This window comes from Schistocerca cancellata, chromosome 1 (genome assembly GCF_023864275.1).
Source record: "Schistocerca cancellata isolate TAMUIC-IGC-003103 chromosome 1, iqSchCanc2.1, whole genome shotgun sequence".
In the NCBI taxonomy this organism is placed as follows: Eukaryota; Metazoa; Arthropoda; class Insecta; order Orthoptera; family Acrididae; genus Schistocerca; species Schistocerca cancellata.
In genome coordinates, this window is record NC_064626.1 from 227,866,918 (window position 1) to 227,889,644 (window position 22,727).

Genomic DNA, 22,727 nt, shown 5'->3' on the forward strand with positions numbered 1-22,727 from the left:
TAACATACGTGAAATCAGACAGCCTGCACAGCAACAAACACGTTTCGAAATTCTTGATGAAGAAACGGCACCACAAACACATGCAGAACCACAAATGTATGCTTCAAGACAGTCTGGATCGTGCAATGAAGCGGCAAGGTTAGCCAGACAAGATACCGAACCAATACCTGACAATGGAAAGCCAGGTCGCGAAGAGTACAGTGCAATGCATTCAGCTACACGTTCACAACCGATGGAAGAAAATTATTGCGTACCACTCCAACGATACTACGCAAGGGTAGGCGAAAGTTACAGTGGACAATATCCAATGGACCTACCACAACCGGAAATAACGACGGGAGAAATGATCAGAAGCAAAAGTGGCGAAGAATCGCGAATTTCATATGGAACTATGACGAAGTACGACAACGATCATTTCCTCACAGTCAGAAAATTTCAACACTTTCGAGAAGGAAACTCATTACATCCACGAACTTTTATTGATCAGTTCCGAGTAGGATTACCAGAACACTGGACGCTAGTACACAAATTAGACTTTATATGTGCACACATGACAGGAGCAGTCGCAGAAACCATGCAGAATGTTGCAGCGACATGCCGATCGTACGAAGATTTCAGAGAGAAGTTTCTCTCACGATACTGGTCCAGCGAAGCACAGAACAGAGTGAAGTACGAATTATTACAGAACCCATATTTTGAAAATTCAGGAGAGAAGAGTCCCGTGAAATTTTTCGAAGTAATGGCAAAGAAAAATCAATGCTTAGATGTACCATACAGTGACGGAGAGTTGATTAAATTATGCGTGATGAAGTTACCATTGAAATACCAGCAATCATTAGTAGGTCGCGGAGGCAATGACGTCGAAGCATTTAAAGGAATTCTAAGAGAACTAGAGTTTATATTTCCGGAATATGACGCAAGAAAAAGACGAAGCGCACGTGAAAACGAAAGCAAAAAGCAGTGGAATCAACAAGACACAGTACGAAGAAACAATAATTACGAACCACGTGATAACTTCGCACCAAGAAACGACAACAGATTTCAACAAAAAAACGGTTATGGATTTAGAAGCGAAAACGGCAATAACTATAATTCACCCAGGAACGGCAACAGCTATTACAGAGGGAACAATGACAACCAGAACGGGTATTTGAGAACCAATAGACCGACAAATTATCAACAAAGTAATCAATATCAACAAGCTGAACAAGAAAAGAGAATACAGATAGAAGAGGTGGGGTTAAGACCACCAAACCCCGAAAAACTTTCGAATTGACAGCTAAGGGCCCATGCCAAAGAGATTGACACACCGACCCAGGATAATTTCAGCACCTTGAACAGAGAAGTAAATACCTTATCAAGAGAAGAGAAGAAGGAAGAAACAAAACCGCAGGGACCAGAGGGAAACGAAGACAAGAAAATAACAATACCATGTTGGGACGAAATTAATTGGGAGAATACTGACGAGGAAGATGAATTACCAGAGGCATGCACAACGAGTGTAGGAGGAAAGGACGAAGTAATGAGTATTCCAGCGGTATTTGAGATGGAAACCAGGGAAAGCGAATTCAATGAGGATAATGCGCAGTCGACAGAAGTTGAAAATAAGTTACCAGTGGGCACACAACCCAACGTATATAATGAAGGAAGTTATGAAGCGATAATTAGAGCATTTAAATGCGATTATGTGGAAGTAGCGACGAAGAAGGAGTAGATAGACGAAGACCAGGAAAAAGTAGAGGATGTTGAAGAAAGCGAAAATGAAGGAAGAAATAGAGTAAGAGGAAATAAAAGAGAGAGAAGTAGCAGTCGAAGCTTATCCAAGTTCGAATTCACAGGGGAAAGTCCTGAAAAGACTCAAGTATGATTCAGTGGAGGATTCGTTGATGCAAGAAGAAGAAGAACAGAACCAACCCTTTCAAATTCAACCAATTGTGAAGGCCATGATAAGCATATCCCAGTCAATATTGTAATTGATAGCGGAAGTGAACTGACAACGATCTCAGAAAATTTATTCATGCAGTGTAATGCCAATGAGGAATTGCCAGTTCTGAAAACACGTAAGATTAAAGTAAGAGGTCCTATTAGAAACAATGCTGCGGAAGTTACGAGACCAACAAGGTTAACTCTTTCGTGCCAAGGTCAAAAGATCGAATCCGACTTCGTGATTATACCTAAACTAACTGTAGATTTGATTATAGGTGCAGATTTTTAAAATGAGAGACGGGCGATAATAGATTGGGGAAAGGTAGCCTAACATTCGGGAATGTCACACTTATCTTTGAGCAAAAGCTAAAATTAGAAGAAATACCAGTTATAAACAAACAATTAAGAATGATGTGAGATAAAGAGGATGAAGAATTAGAATGGTATGCACAAAAGGGGGAATCGCTTCAACTCATGTTAGAAGCCCATAAAGAAATCGACGAAAAATTACAAGAAGTTCAAGGTATTTCGGAACACGGTAAAAGAGAATTAGAGGGTATTTTACGAGGTAAAGCAGAGGTATTTTTACCTACGACGGGCAGTATTAACCACTTTCAGTACAAGTTTGAAGTAAAACAGCACAAACCACTTAGAGTGCCACCCTATACAATCCCATTAAGCTACAGGAATAAAGTGTTCCAGGAGATATCTAAAATGTTAGATGATGATATTATTGAACCAGCTACCTCCATATATAACAGCCAGCTCCATATTGTACAAAAACGAGATGGGAGCATCAGGTTAGTGCTGGATTCCACACAGATCAACACAATCATAATCTCTGAGACAGATCGCCCAGAAAAATTAGAGGAATTGATACAAAACTTCCACAGTGCTAAGATATTTTCATCAATTGATTTACAGAGTAGTTTCTGGCAAATAGAATTGGCCCCAGAATGTAGAAAATTTACAGCATTTATCGTATTCGGTAGATGTTACCAATTTAAACGATTGCCATTTGGTTTAAACATATCATCAGCAGCGTTTATTAGGGGATTTAATACTACACTCCTGGAAATTGAAATAAGAACACCGTGAATTCATTGTCCCAGGAAGGGGAAACTTTATTGACACATTCCTGGGGTCAGATACATCACATGATCACACTGACAGAACCACAGGCACATAGACACAGGCAACGGACCATGCACAATGTCGGCACTAGTACAGTGTATATCCACCTTTCGCAGCAATGCAGGCTGCTATTCTCCCATGGAGACGATCGTAGAGATGCTGGATGGAGTCCTGTGGAACGGCTTGCCATGCCATTTCCACCTGGCGCCTCAGTTGGACCAGCGTTCGTGCTGGACGTGCAGACCGCGTGAGACGACGCTTCATCCAGTCCCAAACATGCTCAATGGGGGACAGATCCGGAGATCTTGCTGGCCAGGGTAGTTGACTTACACCTTCTAGAGCACGTTGGGTGGCACGGGATACATGCGGACGTGCATTGTCCTGTTGGAACAGCAAGTTCCCTTGCCGGTCTAGGAATGGTAGAACGATGGGTTCGATGACGGTTTGGATGTACCGTGCACTATTCAGTGTCCCCTCGACGATCACCAGTGGTGTACGGCCAGTGTAGGAGATCGCTCCCCACACCATGATGCCGGGTGTTGGCCCTGTGTGCCTCGGTCGTATGCAGTCCTGATTGTGGCGCTCACCTGCACGGCGCCAAACACGCATACGACCATCATTGGCACCAAGGCAGAAGCGACTCTCATGCTGAAGACGACACGTCTCCATTCGTCCCTCCATTCACGCCTGTCGCGACACCACTGGAGGCGGGCTGCACGATGTTGGGGCGTGAGCGGAAGACGGCCTAACGGTGTGCGGGACCGTAGCCCAGCTTCATGGAGACGGTTGCGAATGGTCCTCGCCGATACCCCAGGAGCAACAGTGTCCCTAATTTGCTGGGAAGTGGCGGTGCGGTCCCCTACGGCACTGCGTAGGATCTTACGGTCTTGGCGTGCATCCGTGCGTCGCTGCGGTCCGGTCCCAGGTCGACGGGCACGTGCACCTTCCGCCGACCACTGGCGACAACATCGATGTACTGTGGAGACCTCACGCCCCACGTGTTGAGCAATTCGGCGGTACGTCCACCCGGCCTCCCGCATGCCCACTATACGCCCTCGCTCAAAGTCCGTCAACTGCACATACGGTTCACGTCCACGCTGTCGCGGCATGCTACCAGTGTTAAAGACTGCGATGGAGCTCCGTATGCCACGGCAAACTGGCTGACACTGACGGCGGCGGTGCATAAATGCTGCGCAGCTAGCGCCATTCGACGGCCAACACCGCGATTCCTGGTGTGTCCGCTGTGCCGTGCGTGTGATCATTGCTTGTACAGCCCTCTCGCAGTGTCCGGAGCAAGTATGGTGGGTCTGACACGCCGGTGTCAATGTGTTCTTTTTTCCATTTCCAGGAGTGTATACTCAGTTCTGAAATTTTACAAAAAATTACTTGTTATATTGATGATGTGATTATAGCAGAGCCCTCTTGAGAACATCACAACGACACATTAAATCAGTTTTTACAGATCATGAAAGAGTATGCGGTCACAATAAACATAACAAAATCCAAATTTGGAAGGCGAGAGGTCAAATTTCTAGGACACGTAATTTCAGAGAAAGGTGTAATGCCTGACCCAGAAAAACTAATGGCAATCAAAGAATTCTGTAACCCATATAATAAGAAAACTCTCAGATGATTTCTAGGTCTCACCGGATTCTATAAAAAATGTATTTGGATGGACTCTCTCGCAACACCACGCCTATGTGCATTGACGGGAAAAAACACGCCATGGGTATGGGATCAACAAGCCAATGAAGAATTTTGAAAAGTGAAAAACGCACTAACAACAGCACCGATTTTAGCACATCCTGATCTAACACAAAATTTTTGGGTGGCCACTGATAACGCGAAAACAGGTTTAGGAGTTGTTTTATTCCAAGAATACGAACAGACAGGGCTAAGATCAAATAGAACAATTGCATTTTCCAGTCGTGTACTCACAAAAAGCGAGAAAAACTATTCAGTCACGGAGCTGGAAGCATTGACCATTGTATGGGGCTTCCAACTTTTTCGATACTTCCTATTCGGAAGAAAAACAAAAGTATACACTGACCACAAAGCATTAGAATTTCTGTTATCCGCCAAACTAACTCATGGGAGGTTAGCCAGATGGATGTTAATACTACAAGAATTTGACTTCACTATTACACACACACCAGGACCAGCAAATGTATTAGCAGATGCTTTATCACGATGTCCACAGGGTGTATCCAATAACACAGGTTTGGAAGCAGCAGAAGACCAGTTTACAGTGTACTATATAAAACAAGTACCTTTCGAAAACTACATTACGACAGCATTGAAAAACACAGGCAAAGAACAGGACAAGGATCCGGAAATACTAGGAATCAAACACAAGTGGAGAAGTAAGGATTTTCCAGACATTCGACAGCACTATCTCGTAAAAAACAATGTTTTATTTTTTAGATGAAATGTTGCAACGAATGAATGGTTAATTTATATCCCAGATGAACTAATTAATAAGTACATATGGTATACACATTTAAGTAATGGCCACTTTGGACCAAAGAAATGCTTTTTAAAAATAAAACAAACAGGCCATTTTCCTAATACGGAAAGACGAATTAGAACAGTATTAGCCAAATGCAAAAAATGTTTGAGGGCTAAACACGTCACTTTCCAAACCAAACCGCCTATGTTTCCAATAATCCCTAAAAAATTAAAACAAATAGCTGGAACAGATTTGATGGGGCCTCTCTCACGCACAAAAATGGATATATTTTCATATTTGTCGTTTTGGAACTTACTTCTAAATATGTTACCTTGACACCATTGAAACGGGCAACAGGTCTTACTATAAGTAAAGCATTTAGACAAGATTTTCTCAGACAAATAGGTCGAGTGGAACGAATAATTTCAGATAATGGCCCACAATACAAATCAGTGCAATGGCAGAACACATTAAAACAACACAAAATAAAACCCATTTACATATCTAAGTACAAACCTAGCGTAAATCCAGCAGGACGATGTATGAAGGACATAGGCACTTTATGCCGATTATATGCAGGCAAAAGACACAACACTTGGGATATTTACCTTAAAGATTTTCAAGAAGTAATAAATGAAATTCCACATAGCACTACACCACTACCTCCAGTTACTGTACTTAAAAATATTGAACCCCCAAACATAACCAGAGAAAATGTTAGATTTCCTATTGTACCACGTAGACAGCACAAACAAGTCATAGCAACACCACTCTCCAACATCAGAAAGGCAGGCATTGAAAGAAAAGAAAGAGGAGATAGAACAGCAATTAAAAGAACATTCTCAGTAGGCCAGAAAGTATTTGTAAAAACACACCATCTCTCCAGCAAACAGAATACGTAAGTTTTACGCTGCATACAAAAGACCTGTCGTAATTAGCCGAATTGCTCATGATAATGCTGTGGAACTAATGAACCCAAAAACAGGCAAAACCTTAGGACTTCACCATGCGAGCCATATCAAAAAGTTTTAAGATTAATTTTATAACTGGTAAATAATTAGCACAATATTTCAAGTTTATGTTGCAGATAAGATCGTCAGGAGAAAGAAGAATGAAGAGAGAGGAAGGTGGGGAAAAGAAAGTAGTTTCAATAAAAACAAAAAACAAAAGTAACACCAATAGTAGCTTAGATTAAGGTGAAGGGATAAAGCGTAGATAGTCTAACAGCATGAAATACTCAAATGCTATACACCATGACACTACACAAAAATAAAAAACGAATTTGAGGATTCTTGTAGAAGTTAAGACTCGAAGTATGTTAGAATTGTAACATGGAAAGGGCACTGAAATTTGTAATGCTTTTTAAAAAGGCGTAAAACAATGTAGGTACTAGACAAATGTTACATGAATATAAGTAAAACTTTTTGTAAGAACCATTGTAAAAACTCCAGCAACAACCAGATGCAACAACCCACAAGTTGCAACGAGAGAAGCATCAAGAAAGAAAAGGACGTAATTAGCAAGACATGCTTCCTACAAGGCAGAAGCGCCAAGAGAAGGGAAAGGATAGCGAGATCAACAAAGTATCCAAAGTGGGCAGTAAATCTGCTGCTAAGCGGAACCACAGAGTGGCGGAACCCTGCTGGGACAGAACACGGAAGGCCAAGAGGGTCCCGGGGTGCCCCAAATGAGCAGAGCGAGAAAAAAACGGCCCAACGAGAAGACTGCTTGGGCAAGCCACCACTGGCAAAAAATTTGTGTAAAAATCACACTGCTGCTATTAAACAGCACACTGATGCACGAAACTGAAGAAAACGTCCACAAAGTAGAAATGACACGTCCAAACAATTTATCAAACTCAGAATGAGATTTTCACTCTGCAGCGGAGTGTGCGCTGATATGAAACTTCCTGGCAGATTAAAACTGTGTGCCCGACCGAGACTCGAACTGGGGACCTTTGCCTTTCGCGGGCAAGTGCTCTACCAACTGAGCTACCAAAGCACGACTCACACCCGGTACTCACAGCTTTACTTCTGCCAGTATCTCGTCTCCTACCTTCCAAACTTTACAGAAGCTCTCCTGCGAATCTTGCACAACTAGCACTCCTGAAAGAAAGGATATAGCGGAGACATGGCTTAGCCACAGCCTGGGGGATGTTTCCAGAATGAGATTTTCACTCTGCAGCGGAGTGTGCACTGATAAGTAAAGCTGTGAGTACCGGGCGTGAGTCGTGCTTCGGTAGCTCAGTTGGTAGAGCACTTGCCCGCGAAAGGCAAAGGTCCCGAGTTCGAGTCTCGGTCGGGCATACAGTTTTAATCTGCCAGGAAGTTTCATATCAGCGCACACTCCGCTGCAGAGTGAAAGTCTCATTCTGGAAACATCCCCCAGGCTGTGGCTAAGCCATGTCTCCGCTATATCCTTTCTTTCAGGAGTGCTACTTCTGCAAGATTCGCAGGAGAGCTTCTGTAAAGTTTGGAAGGTAGGAGAAAAGATACTGGCAGAAGTAAAGCTGTGATTACCGGGCGTGAGTCGTGCTTTGGTAGCTCAGTTGGTAGAGCACTTGCCCGCGAAAGGCAAAGGTCCCGAGTTCAAGTCTCGGTCGGGCACACAGTTTTACTCTGCCAGGAAGTTTCAATTTATCAAACTGTTACTAAGAGGAGAACTTCAAAGCGGATAGTTATCAGTAAATATTCCCATATCCTGCCTAGAGAATAACCAAGAATCAAGTAAGAAACAGAGAAAAAGCAGGAAGAACATAAGTTGAAGATTCGCAAAATTGAGACCAAGAAAGAAGATGGGTGAAGAATCGACGACATACCTTCCCAAATCCCTATCCTATTGCAATCTAGTCGTCTGCAAAGTATCACAAAGAAAAACGACCGCTTTGAGCGACACATAACGATGACTTTCACGCATACAAAGCCAGCAAACCACGAGATGCTGCACTCACAGCGCCATTCCATTATGGGACCTCCACAACAGCAACACACCGTTGCAAAGCCAACAAGGAATGATGAACGAAGCTGTACATCAAATACTTGCCGACATCCATCTCGCTCAAGTCCATCACCTTCATGCAAAAACATTCGCCAACCTCATGCTTAAACATTCACAGGATTGTGTGAATGTGTGAAATCAAATTATGTGATGTAGGAATTGTGCAAAAGAAACGTGTGAAAAACTAAATAAGTTAAGCACACTAGACAGCTAAAAAACTACAAAATAACAGTCATTGACTATGGCCTTAAGTAAAAATAGACTATCGATAAAAATAAGTCATTAGTTCTGAAATGGACAGTGTATAAAGAACAAAAGTAAGGCATAATAAACACTAAAACTATACACCACTATTTTATCCACATAAAAATAAAAGAATAACTATACTTTACTTATTTTCTCCTTATAAAAACAAATAATAAAAAATTATCTTCTTGGATGTTTTCCCCTTTTTTAACATTTTTGCCATTTTTTACAATAATATCTCAATACTTCTGTATGCATATTTCTTTGTCAAAGCAATTCTTGGAAATAATTCTTATTTGTTAGTGTAACAATGTTGAAATGAATGTCTAGAAACAAAAACATTTTTTTAATAAGTAACAATATTCACAGTATTTGCTTGTACATGATATTTAAAAATGTGTTAGGAATGGATTTTACTTAATTACTACTTTTTTAAAAGAAAGGAAAATATTTCTAAGAAAATCGATGTGAAAGACTCCTCACCTTCAATAACAAACTTCTTAAAAAAACTTCACACTTAAATAAAGAAAGAAAATAATTAAAAATTAATAATGATAATAGCATAAAAATATTCTTCTCTTGTCAATATAATCATATTTTTGAGAATAATGTGGAAGAATATAAAAATATAAATTAGTAATACAAACTAGCATAGAACTAGAATAATGTGGCTGAACAGTAGGCAACAAAACTTAGGTAAAGGAATAATTTTTGACTGACTTAGACAATGATTAAATCATTGCCTGTCGTACCTTCCCACCATGAAAAAGTCGCAGTTCCGAGGGGAGAAACGAGAACAGAAGCCGAGAGCAGAACCGAGTTAAGCTAGAAGGCCCTACGATAAGGGACGGACACCCACGTCGCCAGCCGACTGCCAAGATCACCCCCAACCCATGTTAAAAGATAGAGCCCTCCAGTCCATGTTAAAAGATAGAGCCCTCCAGAAGAACAGCATAGATCTTATGATGACACTAAAAGGGCTTTATTGCGTCTCTGTTAAGTTGAAAACGTTAAAAACATTGCCCCAACACGAAAAGTGTAACGTTTCTCATTGGATGGACAGAATTTTTGTAGGCGGAGCTTAAGGTTAACACTGAGACCCTGATTGGTCAGTTGAAAACACAGCCAGATAACTTTTTTTAAACCAACATTGGTAAATTGTAGTAAGGAGAAGTTAGGGGAGAGTTGCTTCCGAGATGTTAAGGTGCATGGAGCTGTGCCGCCCGCTGCCCCCTGACGCTGCCTAAACACCGACAAGGTATTGAACGCATGCGATGCCGCATTTTTTAGTGCATAAGGCTTCACTCAGAACTGCAGAAGTCTCATCTGTTACATCCCATTTTTACGTACTACTAGTGTCGATCGTCAATTAAATCTTTGGTGTTCACATTTGCTACTTGAAGTAAAAATCTGAAACGCGATGATTTTTCTGTTATATAATTATTGAGAAGCCACATCAGACACTGTTATTTACGACAAGTTAGATAATTAATTAAAGATAATTGAGGGTCACTGTAGACCATTTTGATAGTTTTCTCTTTTTATGAAACTTAACTTAAACCTAGATTATAGACGTGATATGGCATAGGTCATCCTCCAATCCATTGTAGAACTTGGAAACCCATTCAGGGAATATTCGTTCACATTTTTGTTGAACACAGTTGGTTTTTATCATCCTGTATTAAAATATTTCCTTTTATCAATAGTGCAATTTATAAACAATGTTTTGTGAGTAGAATAAAATTTCCAATGGTAAACTTAACTGCTTTTTCGACGTTATTTTACCAGCTACCTAAAAATAGAGCCTTGAACCCCTTCCACTAAATTTAGTGAGTATTAAGATTCTTTTACAGGGAATGCAGTGGAGCTGACGCTGAAATCATTAAGTATTTGATTATATCATCGCTAGTCTCACTGAACTCTTCTGAACTATAGATGTCATGTGTGGCCTGGCGTCTCCTTACCAGCAACAGGTCCCAGGTTCAAACTAGCCAATTCCCTAAAAAACACGCTCAGAGCGTCGTTGCGCGAAAGTAGTAGGGAGACACGACTTAGAACAAACAGACACCACGCAGAATGGTGGAATTTAAGTTTCAAGATTTTTAGATAAGCTTCAGAAAACAAAGTAGTAGAAATAATTCTAGAAACGGCAAGGAGTTCTAGAAAATTCCGAGCTATGTTTTTTAAATGCTCGTTTGAGGACTAGTTGACATGAATGACCTTGGGGACGTGGCAACAGAGAGGATGCACACATATAGAGGCATCCATTCAGAGGGCGGACACACCTGCTGCCAGCGATAAACCGGACACTGTTCTTAAGTCCGCAAGTAGAACTGACAAAACACAGAGTGTTGGGTAACAGAAAGAGGATTTTCTGGATTGTGGTGGAAGCCACTGAAAATAACAACGTTTCTGTTAGTTTCTTGCTAGCATAGCCATAGGTTGCAAATCCTTTTCACAATCGCAGTGGTAGGTGGAACACCGATAATAGTGTATTTACAGCTCGAATTTATATCGTATAAATTATTCTTCTTCTAAGTGCTCCTAAAGTGATGTAAGCTCACCGGACAAATAATTAGTCATCCCTAGAGAAATTATTATGTCATTTAATACCACGCATTTCCACCCCTGGACTTGATAACCGCCTGGATTTGGCTATGAAGTGAGTCCACAAAGCATCTATCTTAAGCCACTCGCTCAGGATTTGATCGAACAATTCTACCAAATTGCGAGGACGCTGATGTCTGCGTTTTACCCGCTGTTCCAACATTTCCCGCAAATGCTTTAATGCTGTTGAAGTCAGGTTTCGTAAGCCAGTCGAGATTTAGCAGGGTGGGGAAGTCTTCAAAAAACAAGTCACTTACTTTTCCATCCCGACGAACTTTGCTGTTGTCGTCCTTATGTGGCTACGTGAGCAATGGCCTCTTCCGAGGTGACCGACTCCAATTGTTCATTGCATGCAGTTCGCGTAGCACTGTTCTTTCGCTGACAGGTTGCTAACTGCCTGCTTCAGTTCCTGTTGGCTTTGGAAGGGATTTTTATTCACAAGCCACGAAACGCGTCTCCTGTCACTCTCACAATCATTCAGGATCGTTTTCCGACCACAGTCCTGATTACTTTTTCTCGTATGTTACACCTCTTCATGAAGACACGTTGAACAGTGCGCCGCGATACACCAACAAAACCAGCTATTTTACACACCGTGTGGCCTTCAGCGCAGCCAAACACGATTGCCCCTTTATACCCTTCTGTCACATCCTTATATTTACCCCCAAGTTTACGCACACTGTTAGCTTGAAAGACAAATCGTGACAGATAAAAGAATACACCTACAGCCGTCCTTATGATTTTATTTTGTCGCTACCAGTTGCAACACTTCAGTGCGTCATCTTCAGGCTGTTTTCGATGCGATACAGGTTGACATTATCAAGTGGCTCTGAGCACTATGCGACTTAACTTCTGAGGTCATCAGTCGCCTAGAACTTAGAACTAATTAAACCTAACTAACCTAAGGACATCATACACATCCATGCCCGAGGCAGGATTCGAACCTGCGACCGTAGCGGTCGCTCGGCTCCAGACTGTAGCGCCTAGAACCACACGGCCACTCCGGCCGGCTGGTTGACATTATCCCCATGGATAACATATCAGTTGCCAGCATTACTGGCTACGCAGATAATGTGTCAGCACTCCAACCATCAACGGCCAACTCCTGCTAAAAGGATGGACATACAAAAGCTTGAAACATAAATGTCTCATTCATTGATCGCTACTGCGCTATACTCGCGCAGAGGCAGGGCCGCTTGCGGTTGAGCACCTGCCTGATTAGATGCGCCATCTGTAGAGGCTTTATGATTCGTCTGTGCGTGTGCACTGCGGAGACTAATTTTTTTCTCGATAAGCTTACTAAGCATTTATGTAAGCCAGTTATTATTTATTATAACAATACATTTTACTTGTATTATTGTTATTGGTACTGTGGTACGTTAAAAGTGGGAGTGACAGCAAATTTTATCTGTGACGATAGAGAAAAGTAAGAAGCAGTGATATCCTCCTCACCTCCTTACCCCCACCCCCCTGAAATTAGTACTGAATCCGAAATGACTACGAAAACATGGTCGTAGGTCAGTGTAACTTCAAACATCTACACACCATCGGTGGGTTTATAAACGATTAGTATTGTTCGTGTTTAATGCTGCTACTGGATCTAGTAGGGTATATGAGCGGCGTGATCAGTATCGGATGTTAAATGATCACTATGTAGGGCCCATATATGTCGTGTACTCTACATTTGGCCAGCCGTCGAATCGTGCCATATACAGATTTGTGAAGCATTGAGTGTGACAGTGGTCCGATGCTGAACGATATGGGAACGCGCGGGCAGGCATACTGGTCGTGAATGTTCTGGTCGACCAACACAAGGGAGCATATCCGTAGTATGCATCAGGCACATCTTTTCTCCTTAACATCTGCCTTCCGATAACAAGCAATATTGGCTCCCCACAACTTTCTGTGTCATCTTCCAACATTAATCGCAGACTAGAAGCAGCTGGACAAAGGGATTACTGTCCCATGCATAGGCTTCCGTTAACAGCACAAACAAACGACTGCATTTTTGTGACCTAGTGACATGGAAGCATAGAGTGCTGATGGGTGTGTTCAGTGATGCAATGCGGATCTATACTACACCGATGACCGTAGACAAAAATTGTTCAAATGGCTCTGAGCACCATGGGACAACTGCTGAGGTCATCAGTCCCCTAGAACTTAGAATTACTTAAACCTAACTAACCTAAGGACAACACACACATCCATGCCCGATTCAGGATTCGAACCTGCGACCGTAGCGGTCTCGTGGTTCCAGACTGCAGCGCCTAGAACCGCTCGGCCACAGACCGTAGTCGGTGAGTATGAAGGTTACATGGGGATAGGTCCAGTTCTTCCAATGTTCTGTAGGGGTACAGACGTATTACACCTGCTATGATGGTGTATAGAACTATCATGTATGAGTGCAGGTCAGCTACTACTGAATGAGAGGACTTTGATGGCACAACAGTGCGTCATGAATATCCTGCATCCTCTCATGTGACGACTGTATCGTGGCGCCCAGTTTTCAACAGGACACTGCACGTCCACACATAGCACGTGTCTGTTTGATGTGTCTGAGTGATCTTCAGGTATTCCTTTGGTTAGTCGCATCCGTCCCCAATAGAACTTGTGTGGTATCAGATCGGATGTCAACCCTGTGCTAATGCTAGCACCCAAGGATATAAGTGATCAGCTACAACAACTGTGGCTTTCAAGAACCCCGCCCCCCCTCCCCCAACTCCAGAAATGTCTCAGCCGGTGCCGGCCGGTGTGACCGAGCGGTTCTCGGCGCTTCAGTCTGGAACCGCGCGACCGCTACGGTCGCAGGTTCGAATCCTGCCTCGGGCATGGATGTGTGTGATGTCCTTAGGTTAGTTAGGTTTAAGTAGTTCTAAGTTCTAGGGAACTGATGACCTCAGATGTTAAGTCCAATAGTGCTCAGAGCCATTTGAACTATCTTAGCCGGTGAGTCGGTAGATGGTGGTATAAGGGGCCATGCTTTCCCACCGGAACTTTGCTATAGTTACGCCAGTCCGTCCTTGAACCACGTTGGTGAGTCACGGCATAGTAATTCTACCTACCTGTTATGCTGAGATGTTTTCGTAGTCTTATGTCCCCTTGCAGAGCCGTAGCAGCATCGTCAGATTCTGAGAGTGCAATATTATGTGTATGTTTTACATAATGAAGCGGGAAGAACTTTTTTGTGCAAATAATTTTTCCACATAATGCCATTACGGTCCATTTATTTAAGAAATATGGCAAAACAAAGTTGTTCACACTGATTATAAGCTAACAGTTAACGGAACGACAGTATGGTCAATCGCATGACTAGATCGATAGGCATCCTACTGAAACGCCTAGAACCGCTCGACCACTGCGGCCGGCCGTAAAAGATCGTTCATCTTCTGTTATGGCGAAATTATTCATTTATTTATTAAAATCAACATTTTCTGGTTAAAAAATGGTGCAAATGGCTCTGAGCACTATGGATCTTAACATCTGAGGTCATCAGTCCCCTAGACTTAGAACCATTTAAACATAACTAACCTAAGGACATCACAAACATCCATGCTCGAGGCTGGATTAGAACCTGCGACCGTAGCAGTCGCGCAGTTCCGGACTGAAGCGCCTAAAACACTTCGGCCTCTGCGGCCGGCAAAAGGCTAGTGACAGTAGCATCTGTTGGCAGTTGCACTGTTTGTAATTAATCTGAAACTAAAATCACAACATAAAGAACAGAGGCGAACTTCACCGCACACGGTTATGACCTTTACCAGCATTTCGTGGTCCTCGCTATCATCATTTTCATCAAACACATCAATGGTCTTGAGGTTCAGATAAACTGGCGATACACCTCTGGCTATAAGGTGTTACCACTACGTTGATGATCCAGACACTAAATTATATGCGCCTGTCCTGATGACCTGCGACCGTAGCGAACGTTTTCTGGCATTGTAAAATTACTGAAAGATAATCTTTACGACACACACACTCCTCCTAATGTCTGAGTAGCATAAATTGTTAGCAAATATTTATTAATAAAAATTACTTGATTCCTGCCAGAAAAAATGTACTTTCCCTAGGTACCTCTCTGCTGACGTCATGGGCGATTTCTGCATCGGCTCCTCATCCCAATGGCTCTGAAAGCACCAGATGGCCAACCTACCGCTCGCTCGTTACTCCGTAGGAACTGCAGCAGTGATACATTCACTTCAACTACGCAAAATAGCAAAACTAGAAATATAATAAAATGCGTTCTCATCTGAAAATAAGGGTACCTGTAAAGGAAAAGATAAAACGGCTTTATGAAACCCTTCCTAATCAAATCAGTCCATACATCCACGCCAGCTGGTGCATAGTCATACTGAAAACTGGCCTCATACTGCCAAGTTCTTTGTAAATTTACTCGACTTCGTTATTACTGAAATAACACCAAAAACTTTCACAAACCTTGAAATTTCATTTCGTTTTCTCTTCCCCTTCTGTATACTTCGCCGTTTTTGTCATTCTGTGCGTATCACATGTTCTTTCCTTTCAGCCATAAGCTCACTGGACAAAAAATGAATCACTCCTATACAAATCACTACAAGCATTGTTTGATACCGTGTAATTCAGCCCGTGGAGTTGACAGCTTCCTAGATTCGGCTGCAAAATGAGTCCACAGGGTCGTGTAGGTATGTTCCTTCCAGGTTAAGCCACTCGCTGAGGGTATGAGTCCGCATTTCCACCAAATTGCGGGGATTCTGATGTCGCTGTTTTACCCACTGTTCCAAAATGTCCACAGATTTTCATTGAGGTTCAGTTCAGATGATTTTACAGGCTAATCGAGATGTACTTCGGAGGGTGAGTGTTAAGAAAACCAGGCACATACTCTTCGAGCCCGATTCTGCTGTCGTCTTTATGTGCCAGTGTGAGAAATGGCCTCTTCCGAAGTGACCGACATCAAATGTTCATTGTACGCAATTCACCCCGCAATAAGCTCTTGCTAACAGCTGCGGATGAACCTTGATTCACTGCCTGCAGCAATTCCTGTTGGATTTGAAAGCGATTTCGATTCGCAAGCCGTTAGACGTATCTTCGGTACCTATCGGTCATGATATTTTTCCGATCACAATTCTGACGTCTTGTTATGTGGCCTGTGTGTTACACTACCGCTTTTTAGCACGCTGAAATGTCCACCTCCAAATACCAACGAATCCTGCAACTTTACACACTGTATGGTCTTGGGCACGGTCAAACACGGTTCCCTTTTTTTACCACTGTTGTTCCCTTACGTTTCCCCATGTTTGTGTGCCACGTCCGCTAAAAACATAAATGTCTCACTGATCCCTACGACCTTATGCTCGCGTAGAGGCAGTGAACGCGCGATTGATCACCTGACTCGACAGCTGTGACATCTGTAAAGATGTGGGATACGCACTAGGTCGGGTTGACAGAGGAGATAGAGAAGATCCAAAGAAGAGCAGCGCGTTTCGTCACAGGCTTATTTGGTAAGCGTGATAGCGTTACGGAGATGGTTAGCAAACTCAAGTGGCAGACTCTGCAACAGAGGCGCTCTGCATCGCGGTGTAGCTTGCTGTCCAGATTTCGAGAGCGTGCGTTTCTGGATGAGGTATCGAATATGTTGCTTCCCCCTACTTATACCTCCCGAGGAGTTCACGTATGTAAAATCAGAGAGATTCGATAGCTCACGGAGGCTTTCCGGCAGTCCTTCCTGCGAACCATACGCGACTGGAAAAGGAAAGGGAGGTAATGACAGTGGTACGTAAAGTGCCCTCCGCCACACACCATTGGGTGGCGTGCGGAGTATAAATGTAGATGTAGATGTAGACTTAACGCTTCACCTGTACGGGAATCTAGGTAAGTAATTTTTTGTCCGCTGAGCTCACTAGACATTAATGCAAGCACTTAAGTAACGGAAACTGAAACTAACCTCTGCGTACCAATTCGAACGATGTTTATTCAAAACATTCTACCTATTTCGGCGCGGAAAAACATAATCTTTAGGCCCCAAGCGAAATTTGCCACCAACGTACGAACGACAGTGACAAAGGTTAACGGAGTCTTCAAATGAAAACGCTGAGAGTTTCAGTAGTCGTCTGACAATTCCGCAGGGCTGACAGCATACAACTCCGGTGATTTAAGCTTCTGCGAAAGCAGAATTGACGTACGGTCATAAGGACCACCCATCACTTCTATAGCCTGAGAGTTGCGTTCTAAAATGGCTCTGAGCACTATGGGACTTAACGTCTCAGATCATCAGTCCCCTAGAACTTAGAACTACTTAAACCTAACTAACCTAAGGACATCACACACATCCATGCCCGAGGCACGATTCGAACCTGCGGCCGTAGTGGTCGCGCGGTTCCAGACTGTATCGCCTAGAACCGCTCGGCCACTTCGGCCGGCCAGTTGCGTTCTAACTACCCGATTTGTCTATTCTCATGTTTCAAGGTTAAGAAAGAAAACAACGACAAACGCGCGTCACAAAGCAAAGAGCGCTAAACAAACAAACTCGCAATTGTTTCCTGACGTTGGCATTGCCGTACTGGAAGTGCTCAGGCCGGACATCCATCTGTATCTTGCGTAACCATAGTTCATACCATCCCCGAGATTTGCTCCAGAATACTCCGACGACTGCGGAAAGCGGCAGTCCCATCAGCGAGGGCGCTGCTGCCTGGCAGTGTGATCCTTCAGTCACGGTGACCCTGACGCATGCGCTAAATACTCTCAGCGCGCCATATAACGCGGACCGGAGAACGTCTTCGTGGGTCTTCGATGGCTCACCTGAAGATGATTGGCAGGTGTCCAGTTGAAATATCGTGGAGTACAGTTTACGATGACCGGCTGCAATCCCAAAATGTGTTCGAACTTTTAATTCGCCGGGAAAAAAGTTAAATTTCACGTTATCAGAGTAGTCAGCAGTGAGTAAGCTGTGGCGCTCATGATTTGATCCTGTGTTTTGTAGTTGTGGCCGCGCCCACTGAGAACGGATAGCAGTCCTGGGCTGTGCGCACCGAGTGCGTGCTTTTGGTTTGTCTGCCACTTCTCTCGCGGTTATGGGGGGAGGACTGGGACCGCATGGATGTTGTGAAGCAACAGGCAGCGGGAACAGGCTGTCCGTTTCCTCGATGCCGTGTACCGAATACCGCGTCCAGATAGACGCTGTGGATTCACTATCAGCGGGTGTAAAGTATAGACTAATGAGCCAAAACATTATGACCACCGCACATTGCGAGGCTTAATGCCTCCTAGCTCTTTGATGCACAGATTTTATGTTTAATTAATTTTTTAATAAAACATGCATTTTCTATGTCTGGTGGGGTTGCTAATAAAGGAAAACATGAATTAAAATTTTTTATTGTATTGATTTTGGTTTTAGATGGTGGTATATATAATATACCACCATGCCACTTAGGGCCGTACCTAAAGTTTTTGAGATATCTTGGTTTGTGCTTGTAACTCACCTTTAAATTCTACTCTAAGCAGTAATAATTAGTATAATTAATGTAAAATAATTTTATTTCTGGCAATTGGTCATTTACAATACAAAATCAAATTACAAACCTTACAAATAAAATATGTTTCTTATTCCTTTTTGTGAAAATCTTGAAAGCACCTTTTTGTTTTGCTAAGGCACAAAGGCACTTTGCATTCAGCGCACATCCAGAAAGTGCGCACTTGCTTCTTTTTTGTACTGCATTTCGCACAACGTCTGGCGGTAGTACGCTCTGGCTGGTGGGATGAATTGTCGAGACGCTGGCGTGAGGAAACATATGGCTTGTTTTTCTTTACGTGGACTTGACTCTCATGAAGTCTAGATGGCCTCAATGGTGTTTTCTGGGTTACTAAGCTTTGCAGGATACTCATCCTGAAGACTTTGGCAGTCATTTTTTCTCTATCGCCTAGTTCCTTCCAAATTATATAGCTGTTGACGATACTGACATCAAGCAGGTGAAAGAATATTCGGTGCCACCACTTTTTACTTCTCCGGCTTATTTCATATGATTTTTTCAGTTGGTCGAACTTGTCGACATTGTTCATGTGTGCATTGTAATCCATCACTGCTTGAGGACAAGGTAGCTCTATGCGTGAACCATCTCTTTCACGGCGAGTCACTGTAGTAACTTCAGGACTGTGAAAATTTGAAAGGAGATGAACAGCTCTCTTATCTTTCCACTTCAAGTAGAGGATGCCACAGTTGCTGACCCTCCAGTCAAATTCACCTCTGCTTAATTCTTTGTCTGTTTTTAATTTGGGTAAATGTTTCCTTGTTGGTTGAACTGTCCCACAGGCATATATGTTTCTCTGCTGTAAACCAGCCAACAAGTTATAGCTATTGAAATAGTTGTCGAAATAAAGATAATGGCCTTTATTTACGAGTTCAGAGGACAAACTCAGCACTACATGCTCCCCAAGGCCTGTTTGCACTGTGTCACCTACTTTTCCGGTGTAAATATCAAATTTCAAGTTGTAAGAGGTCTTGTCACACAGCATCCACACTTTGTAACCACGCTTTATGGGTTTATCTCTCATGTATTGTTTCATACTGTTGCGGCCTTTGAATTTGATCATTGACTCATCAATTGCTAGGTGTTTGCTGGGTTGGTAACACTTGGAAAAAGATTCAGATAGTATCTTGATCACTGGTCGCAGCTTGTACAGTTTGTCATAACCTGGGTGTCCTTTTTCTGGATGCAATGTGTTATCATTCAGATGAATGTTCCTCAGTAACCATCCAAACCGATTTACTGCCATCAGAGATGCAATATAACGATCATGAAGTTCTGGGGCACTAGACCAGTAGTCTCTGTATGCTGGCATACGCTTTATACCCATCAAAATGTTGATTCCCAGGAAAGTTCGTATTTCATTGTCAGTTGTTGGAGTGAAAGACTTGCCAGATTGCGTCGCATATAAATTTGTTTGGAAAACGATTAGCTCAACTAGCTCTTTTGGAAATATTTTTTCGAATATATCGATAGGTTCTGGATCATCAATGTCCCTAATAAAAGCACTTGGTCCTGATTCACTGTCGAACTGCATTCCTGAGGTAGCATTGAATTGTTGTCCCCAAGTTGGCGCTGTGTCAGCAGCGCGTTTTGGCGGAGTGGACTCACTTTCTTCCTCGCTCTCTGAAACTTCGCCTTCAGACGACACAATAGCCTCCGCAACAATGCTTGCTTCATAATCAGATTCGTCATCTGTGGTGTCAACAGTGGAATCCTCGTCTGATGGAATTTCACACAATAATCGTTCGATTTCTTCATCTCGTAAGCCTCTTCTTGACATTTTCATTTTCAAACAACAGCCTGAATCCAAGTAAAGAATACGTAAGCAAAACAAAATGGAGAAAGAGCTAAAATAAGTCACAACACAATTAAAAACTAAACTTTGTAGCGGAGGATTTCGAATTTTATACTAGGAAACGAAATGCAATAGAATACTGCTACATGCACGGTGGTACAAATAATATACCACCAAAATAAATTGTATATAAATAACGGAAGATTGTGCATATGAATGTATACATGGGTTCATACCGTAGCTGTGACGTCCAAGATATGGAAAAAACACAGGCGCAACAAGAAATTCGTTATAAACCACTATTCACACGCAAAAACCATGCACAACTCAGCACGCAGCTTTCACAGTTGTAATCTATGCAATTCTTGGCGGGAACTGATTCCTTATAGGCAGTGAGTGCCATCTGTCTGATAAGTAGAGAACTAGGTGAGCATATTAGAGTGGTGGTCGTGCAGTTAAACCACTGTGCAAAGAGCCAAGAAAATTTTCAAAAGGTGGTATACTATGTATACCACCGTGCTCCAAAGAGCTAGTGGAGTGGCGGGCAAGTGACGCAGCAGTAAGGACAGAATGGAAGCGAAGAGAGACGAATGGGCAGTCATTATAGCCTCTATGTCTGTAAGTGCTAATAAAAGTATGCGTAATATGGTGCTAACCAGAGATACAGCTACATCTACATCCATACTCCGCAAGCCACCTGATGGTGTGTGGGGGAGGGTACCTTCAGTACCTCTATCGGTTCTCCCTTCTATTCCAGTCTCGTATTGTTCGTGGAAAGAAGGATTGTCAGTATGCCTCTGTGTGGGCTCTAATATCTCTGATTTTATCCTCATGGTCTCTTCTCGAGATATACGTAGGAGGGAGCAATATACTGCTTGACTCTTCGGTGAAGGTATGTTCTCGAAACTTTGACAAAAGCCCGTACCGAGCTACTGAGCGTCTCTCCTGCAGAGTCTTCCACTGGAGTTTATCTATCATCTCCGTAACGCTTTCTCGATTACTAAATGATCCTGTAACGAAGCGCGCTGCTCTCCGTTGGATCTTCTCTATGTCTTGTATCAACCCTACCTGGTACGGATCCCACACTGCTGAGCAGTATTCAAGCAGTGGGCGAACAAGCGTACTGTACCCTACTTCCTTTGTTTTCGGATTGCATTTCCTTAGGATTCTTCCAATGAATCTCAGTCTGGCATCTGCTTTACCGACGATCAACATTATATGATCATTCCATTTTAAATCACTCCTAATGCGTACTCCCAGATAATTTATGGTATTAACTGCTTCCAGTTGCTGACCTGCTATTTTGTAGCTAAATGATAAAGGATCTATCTTTCTGTGTATTCGCAGCACATTACACTTGTCTACATTGAGATTCAATTGCCATTCCCTGCACTATCCATCGTCTCCAATTACTCTGCCACAATCTGTAACTGTGCATGTCCCAGTTAAATTATTCGTGAACTGTATTGCCCATTCGACAGTATATTTTCATTATTACTTTCTCCATGTTCGAAGTTTGTTCAACCAGTAGCTATATGTTTAACTGATGACAAGCCGCTCAAGCTGCTAATAAGAACTTCATTAAGTCCACGGCATTTTTCAATCTTGACATTAGGCTGTTATCAAATGGACTTGTAAATTGTGCTTTTTTTATTTGACGTATCTTCTATGTAGCACTGGTCTCAGATCTACTTAAAAACGGCCTCCAAAAACGGGCTCCAAACGTACATTCTCAGAAATTTATTTCTCAAACGAAGGCTAATTTTTGATGATAGTAGACATCGTTTGGCTAGTAGTGTCCTCTTAGCATGTGCCAACCGATTTTATTTCCATCATAGTTTCGTATGTGTACAGATTAAACATAGGGGTGAATGACAAGATCCCTGTTTTACACCAATTTCAATTTGAGCATTTCGTTCTTGATCTACCCTTCTTATTAGTCTTTCCTGTTTGTTACGCATATTGCATATTACCCATCTTTTCGTTTAGCTTATGTTATGTATGAGGCGGAACTATGGGCCTCATGGAAAAAGGGTGAGCCGGCTGAGTCACGCAATTTGACTCTTAGTCTGATCACAAG

General features: G+C 42.7%; 1 protein-coding gene and 1 non-coding gene across 2 annotated transcripts in view; one reads left to right on the top strand and one right to left on the bottom strand.

Moving 5' to 3' along the window:
* LOC126166073 (piggyBac transposable element-derived protein 4-like) overlaps positions 1-20,632 on the bottom strand; it is a 46,476-nt gene extending 25,844 nt beyond the window's left edge. Inside the window, exon 1 of the mRNA XM_049920377.1 lies at positions 19,327-20,632. Coding sequence (XP_049776334.1) covers positions 19,327-20,632 — 1,306 coding nt within the window. The remainder of the gene's footprint in view (positions 1-19,326) is intronic.
* On the top strand, positions 7,741-7,815 carry Trnas-cga (transfer RNA serine (anticodon CGA)). The gene has a single exon. It is a non-coding gene; the product is annotated as a tRNA-Ser (tRNA).
* Positions 20,633-22,727: the final 2,095 nt, after the last annotated feature.